At 35.5% G+C, this 15,119-nt stretch overlaps 1 protein-coding gene and 1 pseudogene across 1 annotated transcript; both read left to right on the plus strand.

The window, feature by feature from the left end:
* Nucleotides 1-236: 236 nt before the first annotated feature.
* Nucleotides 237-965, plus strand: LOC113326251 (annotated as a pseudogene).
* A 5,934-nt stretch (nucleotides 966-6,899) lies between these two features.
* Nucleotides 6,900-7,874, plus strand: LOC113326252 (LOB domain-containing protein 17-like). The gene is made up of 2 exons (XM_026574014.1): nucleotides 6,900-7,178; nucleotides 7,305-7,874. Exons 1-2 carry the CDS (start codon nucleotides 6,900-6,902, stop codon nucleotides 7,872-7,874), a joined length of 849 nt encoding a protein of 282 aa, XP_026429799.1.
* The last annotated feature ends 7,245 nt before the right edge of the window (nucleotides 7,875-15,119 follow it).

The following is a 15,119-nucleotide window of genomic DNA, read 5'->3' on the forward strand; positions in this document are numbered from 1 at the left end:
TTAAGGATTCTAACCTAAATTAATCCAATAAGGACGTTTACATAACTTAATCAAAAATGTAACCCACTAAGGGAACCTAACTTAATTAAGTATTCATTAGGCTATGATCAGCTCTACCTGTACGGATACTATTTATACATACATAGCATGGTATTTTCACATCATAAAACCTAAGAACAGTAGTACAGTAAAATACCAAAAAAGAACCTTTCTTTCGTCAATATTCATTAAAAAAAATGACAGGATTTGGTTCTCCTTGTGGAGCTTGCAAATTTTTGAGAAGAAAATGTGTGAGGGGTTGTGTTTTCGCTCCTTACTGTTGTCATGAACAAGGAGCTACACATTTCGCTGCAATTCACAAAGTTTTCGGCGCAAGCAATGTTTCAAAACTTCTCTCTCGTCTTCCGTTGGGTGACCGCTGTGAAGCTGCTGTTACAATTTCATATGAAGCTCAAGCTAGAATCCAAGATCCTGTATATGGATGTGTTTCTCACATCTTTGCTCTCCAACAACAGGTATACATATGTGTATATAAATATATATATTTTTTTATTATTTTTAGATAGGCTAAAGTTGGACGCAGGCTCCTACCCAAATCCAGCCAGCTGGACTACCACTTAGCTATGCTCTTGGACCTATATATGTATATATATTCTTCATTTTCAAGAATATTGATTATGAGGAATCTAATTGAATGGTTATTTTTCATACGTTTTCTTATGAGGCATTTTTTTCTTTGGTGTTTTAGGTTGTGAGCTTGCAAGAACAATTAACGACACTTAGAGCACAGCAAGCAGCCCAAGGTTTCATTAATGGAGGAAACATTACTGCTTCAACAAATGATCATATTCATCGGAGATTTTCCAACTACATATCCACAAGATATCGAAGCTTTATATATGCAGTTAAACGAATCCAAGATATTGTCAGAAGAGTTATATCAAAACAATACTTCCAATGGATGATAGTAATAGTACTGTTACCACTGATGATGAAAACATGTTTCATTATGAAAATGGAGTAATGAATATGGAAAATTCACCAAGTAACCAAATGAGTCAAGAATATCATGATCATGAATCTTTTACACCACCTGAAGAAACTGTTCATCAGTTTATGACTAGTGCAAGTTTTGATGAGCAATACTCATCTGATGAACATCATCAACATGCAGCAATGGCTTCTCAATATCTTGATGACATGCAAATGAATGCAAGGAAGTGGATATTCCAAGATACTAATCAAGTCGACCTTCAATCGATGGCTTTTCCTTATTTTCAACACTTATAATAGATTTATTATAAACTATAAATGTACTTCTTGGCAAGAAACAGTAAACTAAAAAGGCATCATGGCGAAGTTATATGACTCTTTCAAACTCATGTATGTGATCATCCTACCACTCCACATTCTAATAAATCTCACTGATATGTCATGGTGAATTGGAAGAATTTGTACTTTCCACTACCGCATTCTTGTAGCATCTTCTCATTCATATAAGATTGTGCTGTATTCTCGACCACCAAACAAATTGGTTGTTTTTCTCCATGTGGTTCCATAATTGCTGAATCGTTTAATATGGTCCTTATGACTATCTGAAAACTTTCGGAACACCTTTCTGCAGGTCATGTTTTCTGTAAATTTGTGATCTAGTTGCGGTTGTCCTGTTCCGTCAGTTGATGCTATTTTGCGAATTTTTTTTTCTTCTTTTTTTGTTTTGTTTTGACCAATACTATTTTTCGATTTTCCTAGATGCTATTTTGCGATTTTCCTAACTAGAGCTTTTAACCGTTAAGCTAAAGAAATTGCCGAGGACATGCAAGGTTCATAATCTATTTATTTTGTCTACTTTTGCAGCACCGATTTCTCAGAAATTATCATCTGTCTCTAAAGTGTCTGTCTATTCTAGCAAGAGATCAACTAAAGCCATGGTTCATGAGTCTTTTAAACAATTTTAAGTTTCCAGATTTTGTGAATGATTAAGGCGTTTTTAAACGATAAAAACTAGTCTCAACATGTCAGATGGTTCTCTCTGAGTATGTACTCTGTTTGCCTGTTTTTTTCTCTCCTTGTTTTAGGCAGAAGTCAGCTGTATCGTTTGTGCTAGCTCAGCACTCCAGTTGAATGAAATTTTATATTATCCGAAAAAAGAAACTAAAGCCAAAGCTCTCTCTAGTTATCTGTGTATCTATGAAAGAGTTTATTAGTTTTTATTTTAGAAATTTTTTTTTTCTAGTTATGAAGTAGCCTGAATTGAATTGGATATATAGCTTTTCTTAAAAGTTAATTCCTACACTTGTTTCGATAAGGAAGTGAAAACAGCAGGATCCTGTTAATTGAATATATCATGCAAGATGATCAAAGAAGCTCCAATACTGTGTGGCTGTGCGGGACAATGCAAAGGGATCAAAGGACCTTATATCAATCCATGGAGTTACGGATGCATGTTGAGAGCAAAGAATGCTTTGCGAGCTCTATGAGAAACGCTATTAATGGGTTATAGAAAAGTTTATATTTTCTGAAGTAAATTCGGAAGTTATAGCGCGTGCAGTCCAATATGCGTCTCTTAATAATTACATTGGAAGTTCATCAAGACTACCAAAATGAAACTAATATACGACTTCGCTTTGACATCCCAAATTCGTGTAATTGTTATGTAGCAGTTGGCAGTTATCTTACAGCGGACGCATCTAGAGGTTAAGAAAATGATTCAGTCGATTAAAACTCGAATAGTATGCTAGCTTCAGGAAACCAAGATGATGTCCTACACAAATTGGGATATTTACAAGAAAATTTGTAGAGATAATAACAATGGATGGACTTAATTATTATACAAGTAAATGTACTTTATTAACCCTATTTATATTATCTTTGATGAAAAAGGTTAAAAGTAGTAATTAATTTAATTTATGATGGACTTAGAGATATAAAATGTCCTGATTACAGTACTTACATTTGTTTTCCTTTTCTTCCATGTAAGTACATATGATTATCTTTTTACCTAACCGTGTGCACGTGTTTAAGCTCTTGAGTTATTTATTCTTGTATATTACAAGTTCATTTTCAGGCTTTACAGAAATTTTTTTCTCTGAACTCAACCCGAACTCAAGGAACTGTCTGAACTCATCCATATTCTTATATATAAAAAAAAAACTCATCCATATTGTTTACTATATGTATATATATACTTTGTTCCATTCGTTTGATACTATCTTCATTGTTTGCTAACTTTGTAAAATAATTATTTGAATTGATCAATAATATGCAGCTTAATTAATTAATTACTCTGGTTACGCATGTATTTAAAAAGCTACGAATTTTAATTTGTAATCCAACCGTGCGCGCGGTAGTAAATTCATTCATATGCAACAGCTTTACATCCCATAACTCTAAACTAAGCTGAACTCAAGCTGAACTCTGAACTCAGTTTTCATTTCAGGAAATGATTCCTTAATTTTTCATATTATTTTACACTCCATTTAAAACCCATATTTGTAACTCGAGTCTCAAGCCCATATTTCTACATAAACTTAACTACTCAGTTTATCATGTATGCAGTTTGATGGTGCTATATTAACATATACCGTTAAAACAATACATCAAATCGATTCCGAGCTCCTAAATTGATGGTATAAGGAACATTGTCCAAGGTTACAAAAATACACACCCTGTCCCTGTCTCACTATAATTAGAACTTATTAGAAACTTGAAAGTAAGATTTCCATTTCCCTGATTTAGTACAATTTTGAAGTTTGTAAATTTCCAAAGTTACTTTGAGTAATGTGAAATCTTGAGGTGCATGGCATGGTTAACCAAATAATGAATGAAAACTCCAGGATAAAGTCAGAATGAATGCATAATGACAGAACAAAGCATGACAACTTTTACTTTGAGTTTAGTTAGAGTTCAGGACTAAATCATTTTGAAACCGCCAGTTGGTTTCTTGTCAGGCGGGTTTAATGGGAAAAAAACTATGAGATATGTTCATAGTTTCTTACTGTACTTGCATTTATTTTCCTTTTCTTCCATGTACGTACCATAATCTTCTTACTCGATCGTGTGCACTCTTTAATTATTCAAGTTATCAGTTTAAACTCTTAAGTTACTATTTGTGACTTCTTATCATGTTAATTTTCGGACTTCACAGAAGATATTCTGAACTCAAGGAACTCTGAATACATATTCTTTTCGTTATAGAAAATAACTTATTGTTGTGTATCTCTCCAACTACGAACTTTTGTAACCTAGCCGTGCGTGCGGGAGTTAGTTTTGAATAAATTGGTTGTTAAATTCTGTGGGCATCCAACTCAAAACCAATGAGTGGACCGGCCCTTCCATATTATTCCCTCCGTCCTAATTTACTTGCCAAAATAAGATTTTCCAAAAACTTGAAACAAATTCAAATTACTTCCACATACACCATCAATCTTTCAAATCATTTGTTTAATATACAAGTTTTTGTATCATAATTTTTATTTCTTTCTTGATAATCAGATAATTTTACTGGGAAATATAGTAATTTTTTGGTACACTTTTGTTAAAAAAAACACAATTTTGGCAAGTAAACTAGGACGGAGGGAGTATATTTTAAATTCATTCTACGGAAACTAGTGATGTGGGATTATTGTCCATTCACACCCTCCCTCACGTATAAGGCCAGTCGTTCGGCCTAACACGTGAACCTACGCACGTGTGGGTCATGGGTGTGCAGATGACATTCGGTCACAGTCCACCCCACGTACAGGTTATACGAGTGACCAGTCATTCGGTCACGGGTGCACATTGAACCAGTCATTCGGTCACGGTGGCCACTAATTCGGCCTACACCTCGCGTAGGGGCCTAGCTCTGATACCATGTTAAATTCTGCGGGCATCCAACTCAAAATCAATTGGCAATGAGTGGAGCGGTCCTTCCATATTATATTTTAAGTTCATTATACGGAAACTAGTGATGTGGGATTATTGTCCTTTCACATTGGTTCATTTATGTGGAACATCTTTAAAACATAACTCTGAATTCAGCTGAACTCAAGCTGCACTCTGAACTCTCTCTATTTTCTTTTCTTTTTTTGGAAATCTCAGGACTCAGTTTTAGTTTCAGCAAATGACTCCTTTTTTTTGTATTTTTGTCATTACTTATTTTATGCTAATATTTGTGAAGGAATTAGCTAGTGAGCTGTAAGATAGTTTTATACGAATAATTTTTCTCTATGTATATCTCAAACCCATATTTTTCTACCCAAAATTAAGTAAGTATTCATTTTATAAGTATATGAAGCTTAATGCTGCATGCTAGTCGAATATTGACATACGGTTAGAGCAAGTCGAATCGGCTTCGAGCTCCTAAAAATCTCAAGGATTTATTTTAGCCAAGATACGTACTTTTCTAAAAGTTGCTAAAATACACTACATTTCTCAGTATGATTAGAACTTTGATATTTGAATTAAGATTTCCATTACCCTGATTTGGAAATTTTTTTGAAGTTCGTAAATATTGGAAGTAATCAAGTAATTTTGAGTTTTGTGAAATTTAATTTTTTCTAATAAAGAGGTGCATGGTTAATGGAATAAAGAACAGAAACTTCATGGTTATGCTTCAAATAATAGAATAAGGCCTGACAGTATTGTACTTTGAGTTCAGTTAGAGTTCAGGAATATATCATTTTGAAATCGCCTGTTAATTTCTTGTCAGGCGGATTTAATAGGAAAAGAATAGTTTGTTGCATTAGTGATGATGATCAAGATTAAACTAATTAGTGATCCCCATAATGTAATTATTTTTGAAACTCAGTACTCAGAGATCCCCATGAACTCACACATAGCTTTGCCCTAATACTAGTGGATCACTTCTATCTACTAGGGAATAGGGACATGATGGTATATCATAAGTGGCGAACAAGTACATATGTACTTGGTAATTAATTAGAGCATGCATGGGTGTCCTTAATTACTAGAAATCTTACTAAGAATACATGTTATCTGTTTATAATTATAAAGAAACACTGAAAAAAGTATCGTCTGAGTTAGCTAAGATCGATCCTAGAGCGGTGAACATGCACAAATAGGCAAGGTTAGTAACTTCCTTATGCATGCCAATGCTAGACGGATCAAACTAGCAGGTTTACGGTCGGGCTGAATGACCCTACCTAGCTAGTTACTGTGGTACCTTTAGCTAAACACTAAATAATTAATCACCTGTTGCAAAACATTGTATCCTAATTAATATTACTTGCAAAGCATGAAGACTCTCTGGGAATCACATTCACCGAAGTATGCAAGTCGCTTACCTCGGTTACTGGCGCAAAATTAACTGGGTTTCCTTCTCAAGTTATGTCATGAGTAGTCATCATCCTAATAACTTAATGTTCCAATTAGAAATTAGTTTAGTGGTATCAACGGTTTTCAAATTTCAAGTTCGATTACTCAACCCCAATTATTTTCTATGCTAATGCCCGACAAACCGTGACCTTTGGACTTTTTAAAAATCTACCCCCAGTGTTCTTCTCTCAATGATCCTGGAAGTTTGTACTTCCAATATTACTGATAGTGTCAAGTTCTTTTGTTTCATTCAGTTTCAGAAAATAATTGTTATATATAACGATCCTTTTTGTTCGGTCTCTTAAAAATATGTCATTAGTTTTAAGGATTCTAACATAAATTAATCAAATAAGAACGTTTACATAATTTAATCAACCATGTAACCCATTAAGGAAACCTAACTTAATTAAGTATTCATTAGACTATGATCAACTCTACCTGTACCTACAGTATATATACATACATAGGTTTTGGTATTTTCACTTCATCAAGCTAGCTAATTACCAACAAAAGAAATTCTCAACTAAAACATACCTCAAAACCTAAGAACAGTTTTTTTTTTCACTTTTCATAAAACAAAAATGACAGGATTTGGTTCTCCTTGTGGAGCTTGCAAATTTTTGAGAAGAAAATGTTTAAGGGGTTGTGTTTTTGCTCCTTACTTTTGTCATGAACAAGGAGCTACACACTTCGCGGCAATTCACAAAGTTTTCGGTGCAAGCAATGTTTCGAAGCTTCTCACTCATCTCCCGGTAGGTGACCGCTGTGAAGCTGCTGTTACGATTGCATACGAAGCTCAAGCCAGAATCCAAGATCCTGTATATGGATCTGTTGCTCACATCTTTGCTCTCCAGCAGCAGGTATACATTTATGTACATATACATGCACATTCTTCATGTTTATGAATATTCATTGTATGAGAAATCTAACTGAATCGTCATTTTCCGTACGTTTTCTTATGATGCATTTTTCCTTTGGTGTTTTAGGTTATGAGCTTGCAAGAACAATTAACGACACTGAGAGCGCAACAAGCAGTCCAAGGTTTCGTTAATGGAGGAAACAATACTACTTCGATCAGTGATCAGATTCATCAACAAGACATTCACAACAAATTGTTCTATGGAGATTTTCCTACATATCCACAAGATATTGAAGCGTTAAATATGCAGTTAAATGAATCGAAGATACTATCGGAACAGTTATACCCATACAATACTTGCATGAATGATAGTAATAATAGTACTGCTACCACTGATGATGAAAACATGTTTTACTATGAACATGGAGTAGTGAATACGGAAAATTCACCAAGTAACCAAATGAGTCAAGAATACCATGAGCATGAGTCTTTCACACCACCTGAAGAAACTGTTCATCAGTTTATGACTAGTGCAAGTTTTGATGAGCAATACTCATCTGATGAACATCATCAACATGCAGCAATGGCTTCTATATATCTTGATGACATGCAAATGAATGCAAGGAAGTGGATATTCCAAGACACTAATCAAGTCGACCTTCAGTCGATGGCTTTGGCTTATCTTCAACACCCATAATAAATTTAATATAAAGTAAAAATGTATTCCTTGGCAGGGAACAGTAAATGCAGCTAAAGGCATCATAGCCAAGTTATGTGCATGTCTCTTTCATGTATGTGATCATCCTACCACTCAACATTTTAATAAATTCCATCATTAATATTTCTGTTCGATATGCAATGGAGAATTGGAAGAATTTTGACTTTCAAATACCGCATCCTTTTTTGACGTGAAGAAAATAATCAGTCTAAAAAGTCTCGACCGCATTCTTGTAGCATGTTTTCATTCATGCAGCGCTGTAATCTCGACCACCACGTATACAAATTAATTGTGTTTTTCTCCATGTGGTTCTTCTAACATTAACAATATGGTCCTTATAACTGGAGCAGGTGGTCTCTGTTTACATGTTTTGGTGAAAACGTTCCCAACACCTTCTGCAGGTTATCTTGTCTCTAAATTTGTGTTCTAATCGCGGTTGTCCTGTTATTTCAAGATTTCCCTACGCTTTACAGAGCACTCAGAAGAACGTATCACAAGCCAACCGGGTATCAAAAGAGGAGTTACTGAGTTTCAGTGAGGACGAAAAGAATCGGTATCAAGAAACTGGACTAATTTCCTACTTGATCTTTCCAAGATTTAGTTAAAAATAATTGACATGCCTGAAGAGGCTCTATGCGGCCAAATTTGCAGGAGCATGTATCTTCAGTTTTTCCCGATTAGGTGTTTCATGTTTGATCTTCAGAAGAGTAAAGCAGCATTTCCTTGATGAGAACATCATAGTTCATCAAGTAGACGAGGAACAAAATCTCCCTTGCACGGCCTACAATACCTCGGAGGTGATAGCGTATTGTTGTTGACATGAAATACCTGCAACGAAACAAAATGAGATTCGGTACATTTATCTTTCTTATGTTTAATAATATAGTGGTAACATCGAAAATTGCTTGATCAACGTTCACTGTCCTTAATGGTCAATGACTCTCAATAACATGACAACTCGAGAATTTAATTTTATCTGCATTTGACTCTCAAACACAACATGGTATAATAATAATATATGTTTTTAACGAATCTGGAATTTTAATCCTGATGGAGAATATTTTTTCCGGTACTTTATGGATTTAATTTTATCAATAGCTAGTGGTGTAGAGTGACAAAGAGAAGCAGACTGCATGCAGTGGTCTTGTTCGAGGATAAACAATGGAGTAGAATTGGTCAAAAGACACGAAGAGGAGTTTAAGAAACCAAGCTATAGATTGGTGTTCGTTGGATATTGGTTTACGGTTAACTTCAGAACGAAAATATAAATGATTGTAACGAATTTTAACAAGACTAGATTTGTGCCATGCGTTTTTTGATTTGGTGAGGCTTTGCCCCGCCCATCGTAATGCACTAAACACGAAAAAAAACAAAAAAAAAATACCTATGGCACCACTCTAGTCCTGCACCAAGAAAATGAGGCCAAATCTCCCACTCTTCTTAAGCATCTTTCTTCTCTGCATTACTATCGACAAAGCTCCAACCGTCATAGAGAATTTTTTCTTTCTAATTAGTCTCCTCACCATTTAAAAGATTAAATGCCTTCCCATGTACAGCCCAGGTCTAAATGTTATTGATCTTATTAAATTATTAATAAAAGAAAACATAAAATGAATATAAAATTATGAATTATAACCTGCTTTTACATTAACATTTTGAACATTAAGTGTAAATATACAATGCAAATGATTTTACTTATATTGATTGTACTTACAGTGGCAGTGAGTATATTGGTGCCAGCTTCCTTATTACCCCAGCCAAATTCAGCATAATGAACATAATTTGTTGATTCCAATTTGTTTTTGTTTCCCTTGACGAAATCCAAATACACCTGCAACACAGACCTAGACCAATTAATCCTATTAAAAACAATATCATCGGATTATACGGATCAGTCTTTGTCTAACCAAGTGAATAACAAAGGTTGATACTAAACTACAGAACTACAACACTTTTGATGCGTACAAACAAACATTAACATCAAGTACCATTCCAAACTAAAACAAAAATAAAATAAAATAGGTTGGACTCTTCATCAATCCGAAGAAACTTAAAAAAGCTTGGAGCACGCCAGCCTTGAAATGTACCCTCTCGTGCTGTTTTATGGATGATAGTGTCCGTACAAATATTTAGAGTGCGTATGCTACTTGTTATAAGATTAATAGTTGATTTATTAACTATTTTCTGCAGAACATACATTGAGAAGATTATGAATGAATTATGGGAAAATCAATACCACCAGGATTTTATTGATGAGATCCTACCTGAAAACCACCAGGATTTTGTTGCTTCTTATGTTTCTGCATAGAATCTTTCTAAGCCAGCTTCCACCAGTTTTTTTTTTTTTTGCCAATGGACTTCACATGAGAAGCCATTTATGCAATCCATTCCTGTCATGAGTAGCAATGAAGCATTAAGTTGTGCTATGACTACAGAGAACAAAACTCAAATTTGTTTTCTATTGGGAATTTACGCAAGCACCAACTAGCACAGACAACTAAAAAGAGCATAAGTTATTCAAAATGAATGACAATTAATGTGGCAATAGCATTTTATAGTATTCCGAGGAATATCATTTTTGGCAAATCAGTAAGGTATAAACAATCACATGGATGATACTTAAAGCAAAAGGCACCACAACCTTAAAAGAACAACAATGTCTCCACTCGTCTTACTCGTCTTGCTTTTGATCATACCTCTAATCAAAAGCAATTTACGGAAAAAAGATTAAGGGTTTTAAGAAATTACCTCTTACGGATAAGCTGTTGATTAACATTAATACCATCAAGGGATCACCCGCAATAACAGCTTCCTCCACCACCTGTTTGCACCATCATAGCCGTCTTTCAGTGATTAATGTTAAGGGAAATCACTGGAAGATACATGAATGCTTGAAGCAGCACGTTTTTGGAGGTTTAAAAGCGTATATGTACCCTGAAACAGTTTCTAGAACATCATTTAGAAACTATAGCAATTGCCTCACAGATATGTTTTAAAATGCTTCGACTGGATATGAAGGCCTGAAAAAAATAAGAGACTACTTGAATATGTTGCACATTTCTGACTTTGCCCAATCATCATCTAATGTCAAGTGACTACCAGAGTACAATAAGTAACTTGTAGGACTAATTCAAAGAAGCCAAGTCAGGAAAGAGTTAAACATAGTTTTAGAGTGCTTGAACCAATATCGCTTTACTGATTGCTGCATCAATAATTTGTTGGACATAAACACGATAAAATCACACTGAACGTAAAAAGTAAATCTAAACTCGTATCCACTGGCAGTTCTAGTTGATAATTAGCAAACCTAGAATGTTACCCGAACACAAAAAAAGTCTCGCTAGCTAAAATCTAGTTGTATTCAGTCAAGACATTATTGGCAGAAAAACAGATATGTACCATAGAAATCAAACACCAGAATTATTTGTTGAAATAAACTTAATTTGGATTAACCAAGAATATTCTAGATGGCTTAATTAGTAAGAAAATATAAAAGAAACGTGACAATGGAGTATTCTAGAACAAGTATTAGACTAGAGAAATCTAGAGTCAAAGTAAGCAAGTAGATGTAAAAGAAATGTAAAAAACCTAGAGTTGTCTAGAGTATGTCATACACTAGAGAGTTAGAGAAAGTTTTAGACCTTATAGAGGTCAGTCAATCAAAGCCTATAAATTGGCGTCAGCTGTAACCATTTGAGTTGTAATCAAGTGAAAAGAGAAGTGAGTGGTAAGGTGAGAAAGAGTGAAAGAAGTATAGTCCTTTGTAAGAGAGTAAGGTCCTGTACGACCAAAACAGTTTATGAAAAGTAATAAGAGTTATTTTTCTCCCAACCACAGTAAAGTGATCAGTGAAACCTTTGAGCGAGTCTTAAACATTTTCAATCTTTCTCCAATACCCATTTAGCCATTAACCCCAAAATCATTTCCAACAAAGTGGTATCAGAGCCATAAGATCCTAATGGCTAGTGAAATGTTTCCTTTTCACGTCCCTAAACTTACTAAAGATAACTATGAAAATTGGAGCATTCAAATGAAGGCTAGGTTCGCAAGATGCTTCGGAGATAATAGAGAAAGGTTATGTCGAACCGGAGGATGAAGCGGCGCTTCCGCAAAATGGAAAAGATACGCTGCGTATTTCAAGAAAGAGAGATAAGAAGGCTCTCTACCTCATGTATCAAGGAATGGATGTGTCATCGTTCGAGAAGATATCAAGAGCCGCTAATGCAAAGCAAGCGTGGGAGATTTTTCAAAATTCCTTCAAGGGAGTTGATAAAGTGAAGAAGGTGCAATTACAAACTCTAAGAGGTGAGTTCGAATCTCTCTCCATGAAAGAGTCTGAATTAATCTCGGATTATTTTTCAAGAGTTTTAGTTGTTGTTAATCAACTAAGAAGAAATGATGAGGTCATGGGTGAAAATCGTGTGATCGAAAAAATATTATGGTCACTTGTTCCAAAATTGGATTATTTAGTAGTTGCAATTAAGGAGACCAAAGATGTTGAATCCATGACCGTGGATGAGCTCATGGGATCGCTACAAGCCCATGAAAAAAGAATAAGAAAGAGAAGCAAAGAGGGAGAGGTATAACATGTTCTACAATCAAAGCTCACTTTGAAAGACAAAGGAGATAGCTCCAGTAGTAATGCTAGAGAAAGAGGGCACGTCTACTATAGCGGAAGAGGAAGAGGCCAGCAGAACAACGATGATCAGAGGGGCCAGAGGTCAAGCTTCATAAGAGGTCGTGGCAGAGGAAACAATTCATGGCGCAACAATAATAGGACAAGGTATGACAAATCTCAAGTTGAATGCTATAATTGCCATAAGCTTGGTCATTATGCTTCAGATTGTCGATCTTCTTCAAATAATGTCGAGGAGAGAGCTAACTACGCTAGTAAATAAAATCAACAAGACCATACCTTGTTGGTAGCACGCAAAGGAGATGACTATGATGAAAATTTTACGTGGGTGCTTGATATGGGAGCAAGCAACCATATGTGTGGCACGAAGGAGAAGTTCGTGGAGCTTGATGAATCAGTTCCCGGAAACGTGACGTTCGAAAATAGAGCAAAAACTCTGGTGAATGGTATTGGAAAAATTTTGATTCGGTTAAAAAATGGAAGCCATCAATTTATTTCTAAAGTTTATTATGTCCCTAACGTAAAACTGAATATATTAAGTTTGGGACAACTCTTTGAAAAAGGATATAAAATGAATATGGAGATCCTTAGTTTTTTTATGAGAGTTAAGAGAGGAAAGTTGATTGCCAAAGTGTCGATGACGGGGAATAGGATGTTCTATTTGAACATTCAAAATGACGTGGCGAGATGTCTGGCCGTTTGTGTGAAAGAATCGTCATGGCTCTGGCATCTTACGTATGGATACCTTAATTTTGGAGGATTAAAGTTATTGTCGAAACAAAAGATGGGTAGAGGGTTGTGAAGGATGTTTATTTGGGAAACATTTCAGAAAAAGTTTTCCTAGGGAAACATTGACGGGAGCCACAAAACCACTACAGTTGGTTCACATAGATGTTTGTGGACCAATAAGCCAAGCTCGTATGGTGGAAATAACTATTTTCTCATATTTGTCGACGATTTTAGTCGAAAGACATGGGTTTATTTCTTGAAACAAAAATCGGAGGTTTCTCCAATTTCAAGAAATTCAAATCCCTTGTGGAGAAAGAAAGTGGCTTTGAAATTGTGGCTATGAGATTAGATAGAGGAGGCGAATTTATTTTTAAGGAGTTCGAGGTTTACTGTGAAGACAATGGAATCCGTCGGCCTCTTACGGTTCCATATACACCTCAACAAAATGGAGTTTCCGAAAGGGGAACAGGACAATCCTCAATATGGCCCGGAGTATGTTGAAGACAAAGAGAGTGCCCAGGCAGTTTTGGGCAGAAGCAGTTCACTGTGCGGTTTAACTGATAAACCGATGTCCCACAAAAAGCGTGTGGAACATGACTCCTTTAGAAGCATGGAGCGGAGTGAAACCCGTCGTCACACACTTACGACTATTCGGAAATATCGCATATGCTCATGTACCGAGTCAGATGAGAACGAAGCTCGATGACAGGAGTGCGAAGTACATATTCATCGGTGATAACTCTCGATCCAAGGATACAAGTTGTACGATCCAATTAATAGAAAGGTCATCATAATCAGAGACGTGGAGTTCGATGAAAAATGCAACTTGGATTTTGGTTTTCAAGAAAAGGATTATAATTTTTTCCCAATCGTAGAAGAAGAACCACCAGAACCAGTTAGTCCAGCTAATTCACCACCTCCATCACCTCCAACAGTACATCATAATGGTCCATCATCAACAGATGAAAGATCAAGGGAAAGGCCCTTACGGATGAGCAGTTTAAATGATATCTACAGATAAAATATATTTTTTGTCTCTTTGCAGATAGCGAACCAATTTTTTTTGAAGAAGCTGTGGAAAGTGAAAAATGGAAAAAAGCGATGGATGAAGAAATCAAGGCTATTGAAAAGAACAACACTTGGGAGCTTGTAACACTTCCGAAAGGACGAATAGAAATTGAAGTTAAATGGGTGTACAAAGCCAAGAAAAACACTAAAGGGGAGGTTGAAAGATACAAGGCAAGATTGGTTGTAAAAGGTTACAACCAAAGAGCGGGCATCGATTATGATGAGGTATTTGCTCTTGTCGCTCGTCTTGAAACTATTAGTCTAATTATTTCTCTAGCTGCTCAAAATAAATGGAAAGTCCATCAAATGGACATCAAGTCTACCTTTCTAAGTGGGCATATTGAATAGGTGGTATACGTCGAGCATCCACCTAGGTACGAAGTCAAAGGATATGGAGACAAAGTCCTTAAGTTGAAAAAGGATTTATATGGCCTAAAACAGGCACCGAGAGCATGGTACAAAAAAATCGACAAATACTTTCAAGAAAATAATTTTAATAAATGCCGCATGAACATGCTCTCTATATGAAGGTGAATGAAAAGGGAGATATGTTGCTCGTTTGCTTATATGTGGATGATCTGATCTTCACCGACAATAATCCAATAATGTTCGAAGAATTTAAGAAAGCGATGACGAGAGAATTTGAGATGACGGACATAGGTCTTATGTCATACTATCTCGGGCTTGAAGTAAAAAAACGGAAAAATGGAATTTTTATATCTCAAGAAGGATATGCGAAGGAAATCCTTAAGAAACTTAAAATGGATGAGTGCAATCCAGCAATCACTCCC

Source organism: Papaver somniferum, unplaced genomic scaffold (genome assembly GCF_003573695.1).
Source record: "Papaver somniferum cultivar HN1 unplaced genomic scaffold, ASM357369v1 unplaced-scaffold_10, whole genome shotgun sequence".
Taxonomy (NCBI): Eukaryota; Viridiplantae; Streptophyta; class Magnoliopsida; order Ranunculales; family Papaveraceae; genus Papaver; species Papaver somniferum.